We start from the raw sequence: 21,084 nt of genomic DNA, 5'->3' as shown, positions 1-21,084 counted from the left end.
TAAGCTGTTTGATAGCGCTACTCCAGGCAATACCTTGTTTCCTTACGTTTTTGTGTCATGTCACTATTTTACTATGACACGGTTTATTAGTTATAACGAATTTCTGAAAGAACGCATTTCAAATTAATAACACTACACATACTTTTGGATTAACAGCATCCAATCAAACGGTTTATTTTTTATAATATGTAAAAATATATATATTTAATGCACAAAACACAGCAAGCTTTGCATAAGAAGCAACAAACAGGGAAGAGGAATACAGGGGGGAGTTAGTGGGAGTGACAGGGAAGCCACGAAGTGGAATGTAACATAACAGCAAAACAAGTTCGCACTTTATAAAACTTCAATGTGGCATGTCCGACACGGCGGACGGAGATACAAAATAAACAATATAACTACCTTGTAGTCATACAAAGCGCTCAAATACCACTGATCAAGTTTGTGCTGCATTAATCTCATAAGCACCATGTCCTGCATCAGCACCAACGAGAGAGACAAAATATTATTTTTTTTAAGTAGTTTGCTCTTAGTCAAACATATTGGCAATCGTGTAATTATCCATGTAACAGGGTGGGTCCCAAAGGCGCTAACAAAACCGCCCCAAGATGGGACAAACGTAAAGCATTTACCAACAACATCCGGGGACTTTTAGAAGGCAAGCCCACGAACAAATCAAGGTGATGGTTGTGAGGTGGTTGTGGTTAAACCCCACAGATAGATAACAACATGCCAGAAAGCTGCTACTCTCGACCTAAAACAGGTCTTTGTGGAAGTCACTCTGGGAAAATGGGACCAAATCACAGCCAAGTAACGAAACGGCTGAAATTGTGCACAATACAAATGGTAGCAAATATCTAGCAAGGAAGCAAGAATGTCTTCTCCCTCTACATTCTAAAAACTCGGTCAGATGTCTCCATCAGCTGCCTCCAGCCTGAAGATAAAACTAGACAAATAAACAGACTATTTGTGAAAGGAATTTATCACGAGTTACCACTTTGTTGTTTTTCATAGGAAGCAAAAATAAATAGGGCTTCGAGCATGTGAAGAAGAGGGAGGGACTTGAACCTAACTCTGGTGATTGATGCGCCTGCAGCAAATCGCGTGCACTATGCAGATCACAGAATTGTGTTTTTTAAGTAGATAGCTCAGTGGTTTGCTGCTTTTGTGACAGAGATCCTTTTGGGAATGCTTCTCCAGAGCAAGCACTCTTAAAATATACTGCCTATCAGTATGGATGGCATGTGACTCGCACATCTTTTAGTCCTCACTGTCTTATGTAGCATTTGTGGTGCACAGATTTACACACCCATGATTCACTGTTTCTATATAATATGTGTGTGATGTAAAGCGCTATGTCTCCCTACATTGGTATGAGCATCTCTAGAAACGGAAGGAAAACATGAGAGAAGGGTTATGGAGAGATGGGGGACATCATTGAGGAATGGTAGTGAGGGAAACGGTGGAGAAGGAGGTCCATGGGGGGCCCGACAAAGAATGTGGAACCGGGCGCCACCAGCACTAAAGCCGACACTGCGAGGAATCAATCAATGTTAACCATGTCCTGTTACAAATCACAGGTGACTTATGGCACTCAGAGGTCATTAATGTGCTGTGCAATAGCCTGCTACACTGTAATGCAAAATCAAAGTGTATACTGGAATACATTTTATTAATATAGTTTACTTAATACTGTAGTATAGTCGGAAAAGTCGTGTTGTGACCAGTTCCTCCCACACAGGGACATCATGATAACGAAAAACAGTTGTACATCATATCTGTTTGTCTAACAGTGCAAACAATGTTTTGTTTGTTGACGGGAAAACGAATTTCTGATTGTTCCCGAAGCGTCACGAGAGGCAGGGTGGCCATTTTTTAAGAGATTCCGACGGTCACTCTCTCACCTCCAAAACGTGCGTGACACAGTCATCGCGCTCTATTAAGCAACAGCATGACTGTACTGAAAACAACACAACAGTCTCTCTATCCAAGGAACGTTTCTTGATTGGTTAGGGGCAATGGCATAGGCAGCTGAAAGAGACAAACAAAAGGCTTCACATTCTGTGTGACCAAAATATATTAACTAATGTAAAAAAACAAAAGTGGAAACAAGTTTGCAGACCAAAACTTACAATCTTTTGGTGTCACGACGCCGAGATAGGATTATTTTGGGGCTGAGAAACTATGTCCTGATAAGTTTGGTTTATTTAAATAAAAGTTGAACACCCTGACCTCAGCCGACACCATATTGGAGCACACTGCCTCCCCACTCCAAATGTACACCGCCCTTGGGACACAGGTACCGGCACAATCACAGCAAGAGCTGACACTCAACAGGCCAGGTACCGGCGAGCAGGCCTCCGGGAGACATGCTCTGCTTCCATTATTAAAACTGATCTATGCTTATTTTCGAAAAGATGTTTCTGTGCTCAGAAATTATCAGTGCAATTCAACATGAGCGCAGACAGAGACTGAGCACATGTCCTGCCATTAAGAGAGTACTCTCAATATCTTCCTTACTGCATAGTAACATCCAAAATACATGTGCTTTGGACACCGGGTTTAAAGATTATTATTGACAGGACTGAGGGCCATATTTATACTTTTTGACGCAAAACTGCGCCAATGCAGTTTTGCGCCCAAAAAATTAGCGCCGGCTAACGCCATTCTGAAGCGCCATGCGCGTGCCGTATTTATTGAATGACGTTAGCCGGCGTTAGCCGCCGGCGCTGTCTGGTGTGCGTTAAAAAAAATGACGCATGCGCCGGCGTAGGGGGAAAATGGCGTATGGGCGTCCACAAATGGTGCAAGTCAGGCTGAGGCAAAAAAATCGCCTCAACCCGATTTGCGCCATTTTTTTGCGACGCCCAACCCCCATTGAAATGACTCCTGTCTTAGCAAAGACAGGAGTCATGCCCCCTTGCCCAATGGCCATGCCCAGGGGACTTCAGTCCCCTGGGCATGGTCATTGGGCATAGTGGCATGTAGGGGGGCACAAATCAGGCCCCCCTATGCCACAAAAAAAAAAAAAATTAAATGACTTACCTGAACTTACCTTAATGTCCCTGGGGTGGGTCCCTAAATCCTTGGGTGTCCTCCAGGGGTGGGCAAGGGTGGCAGGGGGTGTCCCTGGGGGCAGGGGAGGGCACCTCTGGGCTCATTCTGAGCCCACAGGTCCCTTACCACCTGCCCTGACCCAGGCGCTAAAATCCGGCACTAATGCAGGTTTTTTAGACACGCCCACTCCCGGGCGTCATTTTTGCCCGGGAGTATAAATACGACGCATATGCATCGGAGTCATTTTTTAAGACGGGAACGCCTACCTTGCATATCATTAACGCAAGGAAGGTGTTCACGCAAAAAAATGACGCTAACTCCATGGACTTTGGCGCTAGACGCGTCTAACGCCAAAGTTTAAATATGGAGTTAGTTTTGCGTCGAATTTGCGTCGAAAAAAACGATGCAAATTCGGCGCAAACGGAGTATAAATATGCCCCTGAATACCTAACGTGTGGATCCTGGAAATTAAAGCAGGATTCTGATTAGAGCCAACAAACACCTCCTTTGCAAGATCTGTGATCTCTTGGTAATGTGCAGCCATTGGACATCATCACGCTGCCCTCCCAGCTGATAAGGGGATGCCCGCTTTGTGGTGATTTGTCTGCAGACTGCCCGTGGGTTAGTTGTCCCCTATAGGCCTGATAAACAGGTCAAAGTGTAATTTTACAGTAGTAGGTCCCTGCTCCCACACAGAAGGAGGGACAAACGGGCATGGCTGACCACTAGCAAGAAAGGATTTTTAAAAGACACTTAAACTAACAAATGAAATAGCTTGAAGCCCACAGTAAGTATACTAAAAGTATACATGTGGTCCAACGCTTATGCTCGACCTAAAAAACAAAGCTTCCTCTAAATCTGAAAGGCCTTTGAATGGCCTGTGAAGTACTAGAGTCCAGAACACAGATTAGATAAGAGTCCTCAGTTTCACGGAAGTTGCAAGAGGTGTGCCAGCTTGGATTCTGAAAACAGACAGCAGCCCTGTTTAAACTTAACTCGTTTTCAGTTCTCATGCTTTTAATGCAGTGAAAAACGAATGAAGTTTAAAGGGGGATTATATTGGTGTATTTTTTTCAGTTTCAGGGTCGTTTGTCCCCTGTACCCCCAACCTCCCAACTCTTGTCCCCCTTGTCTCCTCCTCTCAAAAATCTGAGGGGGGGATAAATCCCCAACGCCCCCCGCAGTTCCTTTACTCATGGTGGTACTGGTGCAGAGTTAAGATTATTTTTTCACCCTGAGGGTGAGGGCAAACATGGAGAGCCCAATAGGGACCCGACTCAGCACATTCTTTCAGAACTGCCAGTGCTGAGCACCGGTATGACTCCGCCCACCTACATCTCTCATCTCTTCAGTTCAGAGGCTATTGAGGATCCAGGAGTGGGCTAAGGGTTCAACCATGTGAGGTATCAGACATCGAAGGCGTGTGAGTGATCTCACTTCTGAGTAGGCATTTTGGTGGGGACAATTACATGTCTGAAGCTTGGGATACAGCCACAAAGACTGCTACTGTTCAGGTCGAAAGACCTAGGGATTGTGGCAGGAATCATAAAAAGACCAACTCTCATAAAATGCAAAGTCACTCAGACGTTTCTCCACCATAAACCGCCTCGCCGGTAATGAGGAAGAGAAAATAAAACATCTATGTAGTTGTGACATAGCTTGTGTACAGGTGAAAGTCCCTGGAGATGCGTCCATGTAACATCCGGCTTCTCATTTTTTGATTCTGGCAGACCCAGTAGGATTTTGGTTCAGGGGAGCCACATCACAAATCTTGTTGTTTTTAACATGATGCTCACCAAAAGTGTACTAAACCTTTTTTTTAAATATACTACTTTGAAACTTCTTTTTGAACACATCAATGGGGTAGCAAGAGTGTCATTGGCTCCAATGCGAGTTAGGTAAATGTCCCTGCCCTACAGTCCACCCCTTGGGCAGTAAAAACGATGATAAATTGGGTGCATCGTGTCCCTCACAGCCCTGGACCTCGGTGCCACTGCACCCGCTGCACTAATGATAGCCATGTCCCAGGATGCATCTTTTTATAAATGTTTTATTCCAGAAGAACTGGCATTGTAACTCCTGACAAAAACACTGCTAATTGTTCAGTTTCCCAAGGATGGTTTTCTTAATGACCGCAGGTTCATAAGAGGCAGGACTTTGACTCTGTGAGGAATGTGATTCGATCACTCTAAATCTGAGCCAATGAGAGACTGAGGTTGAAATTGAGACACCAAGAAGCAACCTCCTTTATTATACCAAAGATCAATTTACTTCATGTCCATTGCCTATGTTCAAGACACTGTAGCGCCCCACCCCAGTGGATCACGCGGGGATCGCAACAGAGAAACACATTTAGCAGATAACAACGAAAATAAGCAGTGAAGCGTGGCACTGTTTACACCAGTCGTTTCCTGGTAGTTGGCTTCCCTTCCTCCTCTCACTTTTAATCGCATGACACCCATGTGATGCCTTGGTTTGTGACACCAAGTGTTAAAAAAAACACAGATTGTCCGTACGTATTATTTAACATCTTCAGTTCAGACACACATTTATTTTCATATTGAAATTTACAGAAAAAAGCATGCTTGCCGAAAATATTTATTACAGTTTGATATAAAACGCACTGTATAAATGTCATCTACTGAGTGAAGTGAACTATAAAATGACACTGATAAAATACTAATTGTGTATTTAAAGAAAAATATAAACTTTCAATAGTCAGGCAATTTGTAAGATATACGACCAACACAGTTTCACACCTGAATAGTAGTATTGAGCTAATTACCAGGCATGAGCTAAGCTGAGTAACCGACCTTCGCAGTCCCAAAGACGCCTGCAGCTGAACCATCAGGAGGTTCTGTTGCAACTTGGGAAGATTGCACAACTTGCTCTAGTGCTAGCGCAATATTTCAACGTTTTTTGCAATGAAAAGAGCAAGGATGACCTTTATACCCACTCACTGTTGCAAAAAGACATTCTTCTACTCGTCAGTCAGTGCGAATGATCACGCACTGCTCTCAACTTGCCCAACAGCGGTGTAAAACGTCTGTAATTCCGACCCAAGAGAACCTCGCCGTCACATGACACAGGACACACCTGCGGCTGGCCAAAGGTCAATAAAAAGAGAGGAGAGGGTCAGCTCACCTTTGGTCAATTTGTATCATCAAGGGACTCTCCAGAATACATCTAGAAGCAACCCCGCGTTGGTAGTTAGGTTACAAAAACAATAACATTACAATGGTTTGAGGATGCTTGGACCATAACATGTTGGAAGCACAAGCTCTAGCGCTATACAGTGCTCTACTGAAAGTGTCTCCTCCCCGCACGCAAGAGATTGTTGCCTGTTTCTTTTTTTAAATGAACACAAACGTAGACTTGGCGATCCTTGGACAATATATTTCTGCACATCCCAGTGGTGACAAACAGATCACGTGACTTGCCAAATATCCAGTCAGGATGACGACATCATCAAAAAATAACATCAGGGTGTCTAAAATAGTCTTGGCGTGACTGAAAGCGATAACAGAACTATTATAAGGTTTGCGTATGTATCTTCAGGCCTTCATTTCAAGGGGCTTGTTAAAATAATGGAAGGATCCTGTCCCCAGAGTCTGGGGTTGGGATGAAAAGAGGATTTCATGATTTTGGGGAAGAACTTTCGGGAGTTGAAGTTTCTGCATAGATGTTTTCCCTCTGAGGTTCCACTGGAGGTTTTAGCTGCTCTTATTAGCCGAATACTCCATGTGAATAACCAATAAGTAAAATTCTGATGGGCCCGCTATCACCCGCTACTGGGTCCCCTGGAATATACAGTTCACTCATAAACTAGCCCTTTATTTTCAGAACATCAGTATAAAGGAAGATGAGCAAAAGGTGAATCTTCCTTGATTAAAGAAATAAAAGATTTGTTGTTGAATAAAGACCTTGTTTGCTTATATATAAAACCCATTGTTATGGTGCGAAAACTCTAGCCTATATACCTTGCAATCCTAGATTACTTTAAGTAATGCAATGGAAAATTTATAGAAATATGTCATTCTACGTAGAAAAAAAAACCTCCCAACCTGATAGAGCGGAAAGTGGGTATAACTCTTTATTAAAACGGAGAAATAAGGCATACGGTGTGGCTTGTTCAGAGACCCCCAGAAACTTGATCCACTTTTTAACTCAATCTCACTCAATAAGCCACATCAGGAGTATGTACATTTAGCAACTGTGGCAGTCCCAAGCGCCTCTGCTCCATGTGCGTAGAAGTGCTGCCCTCATGCCATGGAGGTGGAGAGCTACTCCATGTCTTCTGCTCGCGAGAGGTTCAGCTCGCTGTAAATGATCTGACTCCCCTGTATGAGTGGAAGAGCATTTCTGGAGTCTCCGTTGCAACGCACATGCGGTGAGCATTGGATATCTGCGTAGATGGTACCAGTCCTGGCAAGCTGCAGAAGAGGCAATGAGAGTGAACAGAACACAAGGTTAAATGACATCTCTGGAACAATGCATGTAATCTCTTACTGGTGGTCACATCAAGAGATGGTGTTGGCTCAGAAGTCTATTGAGCCAACCTGCCTCCACTGTGTATTCTGACAGATCTGGTATCTTTCATGAGAAGTGGCCCTGAATACCAAGCCCATTTGGGGGTGATGCTGTATGTGTTCGGTGTTTGCTCCCTCTAGCAGACAACTACACTTTTCTAGGCTGGCTAGGTTGGGATATAACGTGAGTTGAAGATGGCTTCTCCCTTTTCACCAGGCCATGGGAAGACTGAGACCTGCTGGTGATGGTAGTCAATTGTAGTAAGCACACACCTATTCCACACCTCTAGCTGAGGTGCTTCCCATACCTCAGAGTACAATTTGATGTATAACATTTCTAGGACCCTTTTATATCACATCAGTGCTGTGCACTGTATATGCAGAGTATTTTGTGTTAACAGTGTGACCGATGCTCTTTCAAACCTACACAGTGAGTGTGACCTAATATAGAGGTCCACTGAAGTAAATGAAGGTCATTCTGGCTTCCATTCCCTTTGCTTGGTTCATGAGTGGTCACTACATCCATCTGCGTCCCCAGAGACTCGCTTTTTTCTCTTGTGCCATTTTTGACATTTAGCTTCTATTTGCTAGTATACATAGCCCAAAGCACGCTCAGCAGTGCCGCTCCTTGAGCCTCAAGAAGGAGTAGGCCATTCCCTCCTTCCTGGGAATATGAGCAGAACAATGGGAATCTGCCCAGCCTCAGAGCCATGCACAAGGACCTCTCTTGGAGGTGTGGTACCAGAATATCACAATCAGGATACCGTCTGAGATAAATATTGTGTCATTTAAAAAAATATGCCTCCATTGGAATTAACAAAAGAACGTCTACATTGGAAGGGAATACATTTTGAAGGCAATACTTAGGAAATAAAATGTATGTCAAAGGACATTGCTGACTACAATATTCTGAAATACAACTCATTTGGTTACCTCCTCCTAGCTCCTCTTTCTCCATTGTGGAGAAATCCCCATGAAATGGCATTTGAATGAACTGAAGAGTCACCGTGGGGGTCCCCAATGGCTTCCACTGGGGGACCAAGGAAAACAATTGCTGCCCCTAGCGTGCTCCTTCACACCCTGTTACTGCTCCTCCACCCCCACAGTCGTCATGAAGGTAGTAGCAGGACCAGAAAGTAAAGGGATCCCTTAGTGTGTTGTTTAATTTCTACAGTGTCCATTCTTTGCCTTCCTCTGAACCACCCGCACCATCTGCAGGAACTAGCAGCTTTTTTAAGGGGCTATGTTTGGAATAAGTGGTCAACCCTTTCATGTCATCGGGGAGTCAAATGGGACTTGGTGTCACTAAGGCTATTTCTGGCATTTTGTTTTAATGATTGTCCACGTCTTTCAATGCTTGGACACTGCGTGTCCCTCCAGTGCCCACCCGAGCACATGCACTAACACACCTAAGCTGGTTTTAAGTCACCCTTTTTACCCTTCAATGTCTGTAGAATGCCTATGAGCTTGCATTGAGGATGGTGTTGCCCTGTTGCAGGCCCCAGTGAAGCTGTGATCTTCAGGGAAAGGACTCGGCCACCAATGAGTGAGGCAGACAAAGGAGAAAGGATCTGTGTCTGGCATTGTGGACCCGAGCTGTGTCCGAACTGACCGAGGCCTAACAACGAGGATCTGCTTGAGCAGAACAAAATCTGTCAAGTATCAGAGGTCTGTCTGTGCAACTGTCAGCGTGACCCAAAACAGGAACCTTAGCAATGAGACAAATGCCTTCATAATAGCCTTCTTGTGGAAGATGTAGGCTTGATGAGTAGCTCGCCTGTCCTGTCCATGTTCTACCCACCCTTCTGACACCGAATTAGGTAAACCGTGTTCGTATCAAAGCAGAATTCCCCACTAAGCTCCTGCCATCTCTTCGCAGTTTAAGGAGAAACCTTTAGACCTCTCTGGGGCCCCAAAGACCTTGTCCACGACCCCAGCAGGCTGATGTCCGGACAATTGTCATCTCTATTGCCCCAGTGGTGCCTGAGATGTTGTGGTTACAAGTTCCGCCCACAAGCCTTAAACCCCAGAATGACCCAGCCACCTGTTGTAGTAAGTGACCATGGAATGGACCCTAAAGACACATACCTTGAACCTAAGAACACATACCTTGGCCAGTGTTGCTGTGAATTCGAAAGCCCTCATTTCTTACTAGACACTGGCTCGAGATTACTATTGTCATAAATCCACAGGGCCTCTTAGCATCCTTTGGGTGATCAATTTGTTGGTGGACTTGAGATATTTGCAGACATCAGGCGCTACAGTGTTTACCCTGGATGTTGAGCTATCTTGCTGTGAATTGTCTGAGAATCCACAGAAATCCTGTTGTGACAATTCTGAATTTGAAATCAGAGTTTAGCAGTAAAACAATGGGTAGCCCATGCTCATAGTCCACTGCTGACAAAACGTTGAGCAGGAGAAGGATTTACATACTGTTGTGGTGCAACATAAGGCTTAAGGTTATAGCGGCTAGAGATGCTCACACTTTCATAACATTAGATGTGGTGTCTCAGTCCCACAAGATGCTAGGACCTTCTGGCGTGTTGTTATACTTTTACTTTACTGTTCTATTAATCTGTCATATAATGAAAGATATGTATGCTTTCTAAACTATAGCTATCTGATTTTAAACTATCATTTTGAGAGTGTTATTCTGTATCTGAATTTTTGACCAAATAAAACCTCCAAGATTAAACCTTGGCCACGGGACTGACCTCACTACCCCCAAAAGAGCAAATCCCCAATAAAACCTTTTGGTGCACTTGAAAAGAGCAATAGTATTCAAGGAAGTGGGATAACAATGTCAAAAGATCGTAGGTGTAACGTAGGCCCCTGCAGCCCCTGTGGTGCATGCTCGCCAACTCTTCAGGGGGTCCAACCATTCGGGGAGGCCACAACCCTTACAAGAATCCCCATTCAGCTCAAAGTCTAAGAATCAGTGAGGTATAGGGGACCTAGGGACCCGTCATCACATTCTGCAAGGGGGTACCCATCATTCTGTCTTATGCCTCTGCCCATAACCACTGTCGGCCCCGGACATGGAAAAACTGACATGGGGTGAAGTCCTGCAATGTCCCCACCTCAGAATCTCACCTGAGTATCTGTCAGTGCCGCTGTCTCACCGCTGGCTCCAAAACAACCTGAAAGAAAAGGACCAGTATTATGTCTCTTTAAATGTAATACAGACACTATAATTTGCAAGTATGACCACCATACCATCCTCTCTTCTTGGTTAGTGCTTAATTCATCAAAAATAGGTGCTAGTGCCCAAAGTTGTCCTCAGAGGTCCAAGGCCAGTGCTACCAAATGACAGTGGTGCTGAATACGAAGGCTGTCTAATCTTGATTCCATCTTGTACCTCTTTCTTCAACTACCAGATACTCCCTACTCATTTATCTCACTCTTGCAGGCTGTTTCCATGCTTGTTTTCTTTCTTTTTCACTGCTTCCCATCTTTATCCTCCTCCTTTTTTCTCCCTTGTGTGTTTTTCTCTCTCTTCTTCTGCATCAAAGTCTGACGAGGAAAAATAAGTTCTGCACTGATCCTGAGAGCCTTGTTTGACATCCTCATGAATCATTCTACTTCGCTGTATCCATTGCGGTATGATCTTCCTGTTCCCTAGGACCAGTGTCTCCAGGAATTCCTTAAACTTGAACTCCTGCTGCGGTGGCCCACTGAGCGTCTTTAACTCCACCAGGAGGCCGAAAGTAGCAAAAACGTTTTTGAAGATGGCCCCACACTGTGGAATGACATTGAGGATGATAACTCACTGACAGGGTGCATAGAGTAACTGTCCACTAGCAGCAACGTTTCTCGACTGTCTGGGAAACTTCGGAAATCTGCACTGCTGTTGGTCCATGGGCTCAGCCATGGGTCTACAGTGAAGAATGGGGCTGGGCATGCCCCCCTATTGGTGATCTGGCATAGGTTGCACACTTGGACCCTGTCATTGACTACAGTATGCATGTCAGGCAATCAGACTTTGTCTCTGAGCCATGGCTTTGTCTTGGCAGCCCCAGGTGTCCCTGATGTGCCAGGTCAACAGTGAAGTTCCACAGAGACTGTGGCACCACTAGCTGCTGTCATAAAAGCACAAGGTCATCCCCTATGCAACAGAGCTCGTCCCGAACTCTCTAGAGTTGTGTCATGACCAGGCTCTCGGTTGTGTTTCAGTGCTTAGCATTATCTAGAAAATGTTTCTATTTATGGTGCTGAAGAGCTTTCACCGCCTTTTGCAAACATGCATCTTTGATCATTCCATTTCAGATGTCTTTGAGGGTCATAACCTTTATGTGTCCTGGGCGATGTTGTAGATGAAGGATTCTGCCCACTCTGCATCCCTACCCCTCTTGTCCACCAAAGGTTTTTGCAACAGATAGTTGGCTGTGTTCCTCATCTTCGGGCAGTAGAGGATGGTGAGGTTAATGCATTGTAGCTATACTGCTCACCTCTCGATCTGCTGCAATGAATGGGGGAAGGTGACAGTGAACAGGGGAATCAAAGGGATATGGTGAATGACCACCTGAAACTCTCTTCCATACAGATATGGATGAAAATGCTAGCAACCCCAGTGGGTGCACTATTTCCTATTATCCAGAACTGTGTCTGGAGAGGGCATAGGGATATTTTTGTGAGGAATACAGGATAATGTCTCCCTGTCTGTAACTCAAATCAAAAAAAGGTATCATACAATACTTGGTACCTGGTCATTGCCTGGCTGAACCCAAAGTATTTCTTTAGGGACCCTTACATACCCTATTGGTGTCGTGCTTCATCATATGGTTTATATGGACTCACTTTGGTCCCTATAAACTAGGGTGGGATCTAACATATCCCAGGGAGCAAGTTGGATATTTTTCCACAAGGGGTATTAAAATATAGATAAAAATACTTAAAGGTTACCTAAGTTCCCTGTATTCTTAAGTACACTTGGGATCATTACAAAAATCACTATTTTGGGTATTTTTAAGGGAATTAGTATCCCTACACCCTAATCATTTGTGAAATAACACTGGGTTGACCTTTTGTGATTTGAACCTCAGCGGATGGCCAGGGCCTCCCTTTCAATCTGATTGTATTTTGTCTACATTTTGATCAGCATTCTACAGGAGTACGCAATGGGGACCCACACACCATGTAACTCTTCCTGTGTCAGCACTGAAACTAATCCCACTTGACTAGCATTGTCAACAAGCTCTGTGCACTGGTTGAAGTATGCCATGGTGGTATCCCAAAAAAGGGTGTTATTTGTTTCCTCTAAGGCTTCATTCACCTTACTGTCCCATTTACAGTCTGCCTTAGCCTTTGTAAGTGTGCGGAGGGGTTTGGCAGCATAGCCAAGTTTGGCACCATCCTTCTGCAATATGTGGCTATACCCAGAAAACATTGTTTTTCATCAGATTCTGGAGCAGTGAAACATTCTGAATGGCATCTGCCTTGGAGGGGTCGACCTGTATGCCGTCTTTTGAGTAGATGTATCTGAAGAATTCTATAGTGGACTCAAAGAATGAATATTGTTGCCAGTGAAAAGTGCCACTAGACTCTGCCAGCCTTGAGAGAGTAGCATGAAGACGGCCATGGTGCTATTCCAAAGTTGTGGAGTAGATTAGAATGTCACTTATATTTATGACAGGCTCAAATACTGGAAAGGTTCTTTTATGGAATTTTGGAACACATCAGCAGCCAAGGATATCCTGAAGTGTAACCACTTGTATCTGTGTAGTACCAAATGAGTAAAAAATGTGCCAGTGAAGGGGTTGCCTAGGTCAAGGTCTAGCTGGTGATAACAAACATTCAAGTCCTCCTTTAAAAACCATTGACACCAACTTAAATTTGCTAAAATGTCATCCATTGTCAGCGTCAAATGCTGCTCCCTTCTAATTGCCTTGTCAGGGAGTCTCATCTCAACACATAGCCTGATGGCACCAGGGTGCTTCAGCGCCATCAACAGGGGAGATACTCAAAGGCTAGGCTCAATACTTTTTACTGACTTCTTTTAGAGTTCTTTCTCTACTAAAGGGAGGAGGTGGAAGGGATAGGATATAGCAGGAGCTGGCCCTGGTGGATGGGGTCCCCAGGGCCTTACAAAGCTCTCGTCTTTAAAGAAAAAGTCCCTGGGCTCCCCGGGCCATTCCCTGTGGCTAAATTCCCACTGCACTCACAAAAAGGCTGTGTGCAGTGAGGGATTGGCTGCCTTTGGAAGGTTGGCCACAGGGCCAGGCTGTAAGCCAGGCCTTGTGGCCAACCCCCTACTGTACACAGCCAAGGGAGTTACACAGCTTTGGGTTGATTGCATGCAGGGGGTTGGCCACAGGTCCTAGCCCCAGAGCGGGCTTTGTAGCTAACACCCCACTGCTCACGGCCAAAGACAGTGCACAGCATGGGGTTGGTTGCATGGAGGGGGTTGGCCGCAGGGCCTGGGTGCAGTTCTGTCCCTGAAGGTAACACCCCCGCCGCACACAGCACACACAGGCTCTGCGCTGTGGTGGTTGAACTAACATATGGTAATTAAATATTACTTTACTAAAAAAAACTGAAATTGACTGAAAAAAACACACGTTACAGGCACATCATAGTTAGGAAATAGCTTTAAAAAACCGTGAAAATTCACTGAAAAAACAAAGGTTACAGGGACGTTATAGTTAGGGAATAGAATTTAAAAAAACTTAGGCATTTTCTAAAAAAACAAAGGTTACAGGGATGTTATGGTTATTTTCAGATTGTACATGCACAAAACCATAGAAAAACAGTTATATTTTTCTCAAGTAACTATAACGTGTGCCCTAAAGTAACTGTAACCCATGCCTTTGCCATGGACTGCTAGTTACCCCACATATTATCTCAGTCATGACATCTTCTATGACATAATTGATAAAATAACTGCAATATTTACAGTGAAATTATTGATGAGGCAATTGTGCATGGCATGGGGGGGTTTAGGGAGAGGCTTTATGCTTGCCTTTGACCTTGTGCAGCACTTGTAGTCTTTTGGCTAAGATTGTACTATAGAAAGTATGGGGGTCATTACAACCCTGGCGGACGGTGTTAAAGGTGTGGCAATACCGCAAACAGGCCGGCGGACCAAAAAAGGGAATTATGACCCTGGCGGAAACCGCCAACAAAGACAGCCACTTTAACACACCGCCCGCCACGGCGGTACAGACAAGCAGCGCAGCGGTCACCACCAACAAACAGACGGGAGACAATGTACCGCCCATAGTATCACAACCCGCCAATCCGCCACCTTTTCCGGGGCGGATTCACCGTGGATAAAAACACGGAGGAAACAGCCATTTCAATGGGAAAACGCTCACCTCAACACATCCCACGAGGAACGAGGACTCCATGGAGCCCGAATTACACATTCTTCCAGCCCTTGTATTCCTACTCATCTACGAAGACCAACAGCGGCGCGGCCGAAGACAACGGTGAGTACAGCACCTACAACATGGGGGAGGCAAAAGTTAGGGGGACACCCACGAAACACTCCCACCCCCACCCTCATATATTACAACATACACACCAATGCATCCAAAAAAATCACAGTAACAACCCACAATCCCACCGGAAGAATGCATAGACAAAGCGAAATCTGTTCAAACATTGTAATGTATCAATATACATGTCTGTCAAAAATATACAGATATATAAGAAAATCAGCCAGAAAAATATACATTACGAGAAGTAATGCAGATATGCACATAGCAATGTCCGTGCACCACTAGTCCAAAAAAGCATGGGCGAGGCCCACAAAAGATACCTGTCCTCAATCGGAGAGAACACTGCCGGGGCATCAGATAGAACTACTACAGGCACCTCAGGGGGAAGGGAAGGGGGGGCACCTCAGCCGGATGACTGCAAAGCCAGATCCACGACGGGGCTCCATGCCCATTGATGTATCCTGGGGAGTGCAAAGCCACAGTCTCTCAAGTCTCTACAGTGGGTGGGTTGCCCACTGCCATATCCTGGGGAGTGCAAAGCCACAGTCTCTCAATTAGATAACATCCGCCAGTGGTTCTGGAGGGGGACATGTGGCCAGACTGGATCCGTCTCCCCGTGAAAGTTCCTGTCCCGTCAATGTCTCAGATGCACATGGGATAAGGATGCTTGATGTGGCGGTCTTTACATTCTTACCCAGTGCATGCCCTGTTCAGCGGTGCTGTGCCGTGGCGGTGCTTGCCCTGTTCAGCGGTGCTTTGCCATGGCGGTGCTTGCCCTGTTAAGCGGTGCTTTGCCATGGCGGTCTCTGGACTGTTCAGCAGTGCTTTGCCATGGCGGTCTCTGGACTGTTTAGCGGTGCTTTGCCATGGCGGTCTCTGGACTGTTCAGCGGTGCTTTGCCATGGCGGTCTCTGGACTGTTCAGCGGTGCTTTGCCATGGCGGGCTCTGGACTGTTCAGCGGTGCTTTGCCGTGGCGGGCTCTGGACTGTTCAGCGGTGCTTTGCCATGGCGGTCTCTGGACTGTTCAGCGGTGCTTTGCCATGGCGGGCTCTGGACTGTTCAGCGGTGCTTTGCGAGGGCGGGCTCTGGACTGTTCAGCGGTGCTTTGCCATAGCGGGCTCTTGACTGTTCAGCGGTGCTTTGCCATGGCGGTCTCTGGACTGTTCAGCGGTGCTTTGCCATGGCGGGCTCTGGACTGTTCAGCGGTGCTTTCCCATGGCGGTCTCTGGACTGTTCAGCGGTGCTTTGCCATGGCGGGCTCTGGACTGTTCAGCTGTGCTTTGCCATGGCGGTCTCTGGACGTTTCAGCGGTGCTTTGCCATGGCGGTCTCTGGAACGGGCATTGGTGTGTGGCATGACGATCCCTAGACTGGGCATTGGTGTGTGGCATGACGTTCCATGGACTGGGCATTGGTGTGTGGCATGACGACACCCAGACTGGGCATTGGTGTGTGGCATGATGTTCCCTCATAGCGCACCGGGGCTGTAGCAGCCGGGTCCCTCCTGGGCACTGACTCCGGCAGTGGCGGTAGTCTCCTGGCCAGTGACGATACTTGGGCCCTCCTGGGCAATGACTTGGGCGGTGGTCTCCTGACCAGTGACGATACTTGGGCCCTCCTGGGCACTGACTCCGGTGGTGGTCTCCTGACCAATGACAATACTTTGGCCCTCCTGGGCACTGACTCTGGTGGTGGTCTCCTGACCAGTGACGATACTTGGGCCCTCTTGGGCACTGACTCCGTCGATGGTCTCCTGACCAGTGACGATACTTGGGCCCTCCTGGGCAATGACTCCGGCGGTGGTCTCCTGACCAGTGACGATACTTGGGCCCTCCTGGGCACTGACTCCGGCGGTGGCGGTGGTCTCCTGACCAGTGACGATACTTGGGCCCTCCTGGGTACTGACTCCGGCGGTGGTCTCCTGACCAGTGACGATACTTGGGCCCTCCTGGGCACTGACGCCGGCGGTGGTCTCCTGACCAGTGACGATACTTAGGCCCTCCTGGGCACTGACTCCAGCGGTGGTCTCCTGACCAGTGACGATACTTGGGCCCTCGTGGGCACTGACTCCGGCGGTGGTCTCCTGACCAGTGACAATACTTGGGCCCTCCCGGGCAATGACTTGGGCGGTGGTCTCCTGACCAGTGACGATACTTGGGCCCTCCTGGGCACTGACTTCGGCGGTGGTCTCCTGACCAGTGACGACGGTGCTGGCGGTGGCGTCTCGACAGCCGGGAATGATGCCGCCCTTCTCTGCCGTGAGACTCACAACAGGCTGGGCAGACTTCCTCTGGCCCTTCCCCACCTTTGGTGGAGTCACAGCTGACTCTCCAATCCCCTTGGGACCCCTGTGAGTTGTTTTCCCACCAGGAGTCTTCACACGGTCCCGCCGTCCACTTTCCAATTTCAGAGCCTTTACAGGGGGTGGGCTGCCAGTGCCTTGGCTCCGGGTCATACTGCCTGCCCTGGTGGGCGGTGCACTCCACATACCTTGAACAGGCACCACTGGTATTGGAGGCTTTTTGGCTGAGGCGCTATGACGGGACTGATGAATTGGAGGGGGGGTGGGGCAAAAAGGTCAACTTTACACAGGGACAGTTTCTGACGAAAACTGGGATGGGTAGTTGGAGGGGGTCTGGGAGTGGAGGAAGAGGAAGTGGTTGTAGGAGGTGTCACTTTAGGTGTTATGGGTGCAGGTGCAGGTACTGGAGGCTGTCGTGAGGTGTGTGGATGTTGGGTGTGTGGGTGCCCGCGTTTGTGTACTTTGGAAGGGGGCGTCACAGATACACTGGGAGAGGACACAGGGGACGTGTAAATGGCAGTGGAGGTGGTGAGTGCAGGTGAGCGGCTTGTGGTGCTGGGTGTCCTGGGGCGATTCCTGGTGCCTTTAGATGTGGTGCATGCAGGTGTGTGTGTAGACAAGACTGGGAGGGAGGAGGGAGAAGAGGAGGAGGGGGACACAGTGGAGGCAGTGGATGTTGCTGTTTTTGGATGTGGGTGAGGCTTGCGTGAGTGCCTGTGGGTTGTGTGGTGCCTATGTTTGCTTGAGCTACTTGTGTGTGCTGACTTGTGTGCATGCTGGTCTGTAGGTGTGCTTGGGATGGGCTGGGGTACAGGGGATTGGGTCTGGGTGGAGGAGGTTGGAGGGGGGAGGCTAGACACAGGGACAATGGCTGCCATCAGTGCTGAGGCCAGAGATTGCAGGGTCCGCTGAAGGACAGCCTGACCAGAATGAATGCCCTCCAGGAATGCATTACCGTGTTGCAACTCTCGTTCTACACCCTGGATGGCATTCACAATGGTAGACTGCCCAACAGTGAGTGACCTGAGGAGGTCAATGGCCTCCTCACTGAGGGCAGCAGGGGTGACTGGGGCAGGGCCTGAGGTGCCTGGGGCGAAGGTGATGCCCACCCTCCTGGGTGAGCGGGCACGGGGCGAACGCTGAGGGGCTGCTGGGAGGGCGGTGCTGGTAGGGGAGGTGGCGGCTGTACCTGTAGAAGTGGGGCGCACCGATGGTGCCGCCACCACAAGGGAGCCCCCATCGGCGGACGAGTCCGTGTCGCTGCTTGGTGATCCGGTGGCCGACGTGAAGCTCCCCTCGCCCTCCGTCCCACTGGTGCATTCTGAGTCCGTGGTGTGGCCCTCCATGGCCATGTGGGATGCAGCTCCCTCGTGCTCCGGTGCCACTGTACCTCCGCCTGATGATGCTGATGCACAAAAGAACAGGGAGAGCACAAAAAGGGGGGGGAAATACAGAAGAAGAACAGGTTGAGTGCATGGCATACCGCTACCGTTGGCGGACAAGACAGACACAGCAGCCCCCTGCATTACGCCGTGCTCCTGGCCTCTGCATATGCAATTCCTGGGATATGGCCTACATCGCTATGGTGGACATCTGCACACATGGATGCCACAAGGGCAACTATACCTGTATTTGGCACTGTACTGAGGTGGGGTAGAGTGCCGCCACATGGGCTGCATTATAGAGGGGCCTAGACTACGCATTTCTGGCTGGCCTAGGTACACCCACAGGCCTCCTCTCCCACCCAGACCCCTCTACTGCGCGCAAAGTCCGCAGAATGAGGTTGTACTCACCCCCTTGTGTCTGCTGTGATGCCCTCAAGCGCCCATCCAACTCCGGGTAGGCCACCGCCAGGATCCGGAACATCAGGGGGGTCATAGTGCGATGGGCACCCCTCCTACGTTGGGAGGCCATCCCCAGCTGACCTTCCGCCGTTTTCTTGCTGCAGCGGCGAATGTCCTCCCATCTTTTCCGGCAGTGGGTGCCCTGTCTCTGGTGGGTCCCCAGGGTCCGGACGTCCTTGGCGATGGCACGCCAAATGTCCCTCTTCTGGTGGGCGCTGACCTACATGACATGCACAAGGGAAGAAGAGAAGTCATTACCAACTGCATCGTCGATGTGAGTGCCCCCCCTCCCTACTCTAACCATGTGGCCCATTCATTGACATGCATTAATGTTCCCTGAACTCTGCCCCCTTCCCTCTTCCACCCAGCCCTCTCCACCCAGGCCTAGCCCATACAACGTGCTCCCTGTGTACTTACCTGTTGGTCTGGAGGACCGTAGAGTAGCGTGTACTGGGGGAGGACCCCGTCTACCAGTTTCTCCAACTCCTGAGCAGTGAAGGCAGGGGCCCTTTCCCCAGACGCAGCAGCCATCGTCGCTTCCAGACCGAGGTCACAGCAGCACTTGCAGTGTAGGTCCTCTCCTGTCGAAGGTCAGGTATCTAGTGATTGAACAGATAGAAAATGGTGGTGACATCCGCGGCGGTGCGTATCATCACGGCCGGCGCACCTGTTCATTGGCTCCTGGGACCCAAAGGGTCCAATGTTAACCAATGCAGCATTGCACCGCGGACTACGACCGCCTACCGCGACGGTGTGCAACGCCAGCGCAGTTACCCCACAATCCCATTGTCACAGTGTAGAGGTCAGGCAGCCGCCATTTCAGGGGCCAACATGGCTTCATTTGCTTCTGCGTCACACATAGCTAGGCCTACACTCAACACACATACAGGAAGGGTTTTGTGTGTGGTGTCGTGTTCTGTGTAACTGTGGGTACATACCTGGATGAAAATTTACTTTATCGTCGCTCTTGTCCTTCGTAGACGCCGTCAGCTGGGACATGTGAGAAGATTGCGGAATCCTCCGGTGTACCGACCGCTGGTGGACCTGTTGACAATGGAAGAGCGACATGTCATCGTCACCTACAGGTTTGACCGTGCCACAATCCAGGAACTATGTACCCATTTGGAGCCAGACCTGATGTCACCAATCCGCCATCCCACTGGAAGCCCCCCTGACGTGCAGGTGCTGTCAGTGCTCCATTTCCTTGCAAGTGGGTCTTTTCAGACAACAGTGGCCATGGCATCAGGGATGTCCCAGCCTATGTTTTCCAACGTGTTGTCCAGAGTGATGTCTGCCCTGCTGAAACACGTAAGGAGATACATCATTTTCCCTGAGGTGGAGGATTTGCCTACAGTTAAAGGTGACTTCTATGCCCTGGGACATATCTCCAACGTCATAGGTGCCATTGATGGGACCCATGTAGCTCTGGTCCCCCCCCCACAGGAGTGAACAGGTGTACAGAAACAGGAAGAGTTATCATTCTATGAATGTACAGATGGTATGTTTGGCAGACCAGTACATCTCCCAGGTTAATGCTATGTTCCCTGGCTCTGTGCATGACGCCTACATCCTGCAGAATAGCAGCATCCCTGATATGATGGGTCAACTCCAGAGGCACCGTGTATGGCTATTAGGGGACTCTGGTTACCCCAACCTTTACTGGCTACTGACCCCAGTGAGGAATCCCAGGACCAGGGCAGAGGAACGCTACAATGAGGCCCATGGGCGGACTAGGAGGGTGATCGAACGCACCTTCGGCCTTCTAAGGCCAGGTTCAGGTGCCTCCATATGACAAGTAGTTTCCTATTCTACTCACCGAAGAAGGTGCGCCAGATCATCATCGCCTGCTCGACGCTTCATAATTTGGCTTTGCGACGCCAGGTGCCTTTTCTGCAGGAGGATGGTCCAGATGG

General features: G+C 48.3%; 1 protein-coding gene across 1 annotated transcript in view; it reads right to left on the bottom strand.

The window, feature by feature from the left end:
- Positions 1-5,652: 5,652 nt before the first annotated feature.
- Positions 5,653-21,084, bottom strand: part of LOC138268495 (junctional adhesion molecule-like) — a 147,047-nt gene continuing 131,615 nt past the window's right edge. Inside the window, exons 4-5 of the mRNA XM_069218202.1 lie at positions 10,680-10,726; positions 5,653-7,490 (exon numbers count right to left, since the gene is read on the bottom strand). Coding sequence (XP_069074303.1) covers positions 7,341-7,490; positions 10,680-10,726 — 197 coding nt within the window. The 3' untranslated portion in view covers positions 5,653-7,340. The remainder of the gene's footprint in view (positions 7,491-10,679; positions 10,727-21,084) is intronic.

The sequence above is a fragment of the Pleurodeles waltl genome, chromosome 12 (assembly GCF_031143425.1).
Source record: "Pleurodeles waltl isolate 20211129_DDA chromosome 12, aPleWal1.hap1.20221129, whole genome shotgun sequence".
Taxonomy (NCBI): Eukaryota; Metazoa; Chordata; class Amphibia; order Caudata; family Salamandridae; genus Pleurodeles; species Pleurodeles waltl.
This window is presented reverse-complemented; position numbering and strand designations above follow the sequence as displayed.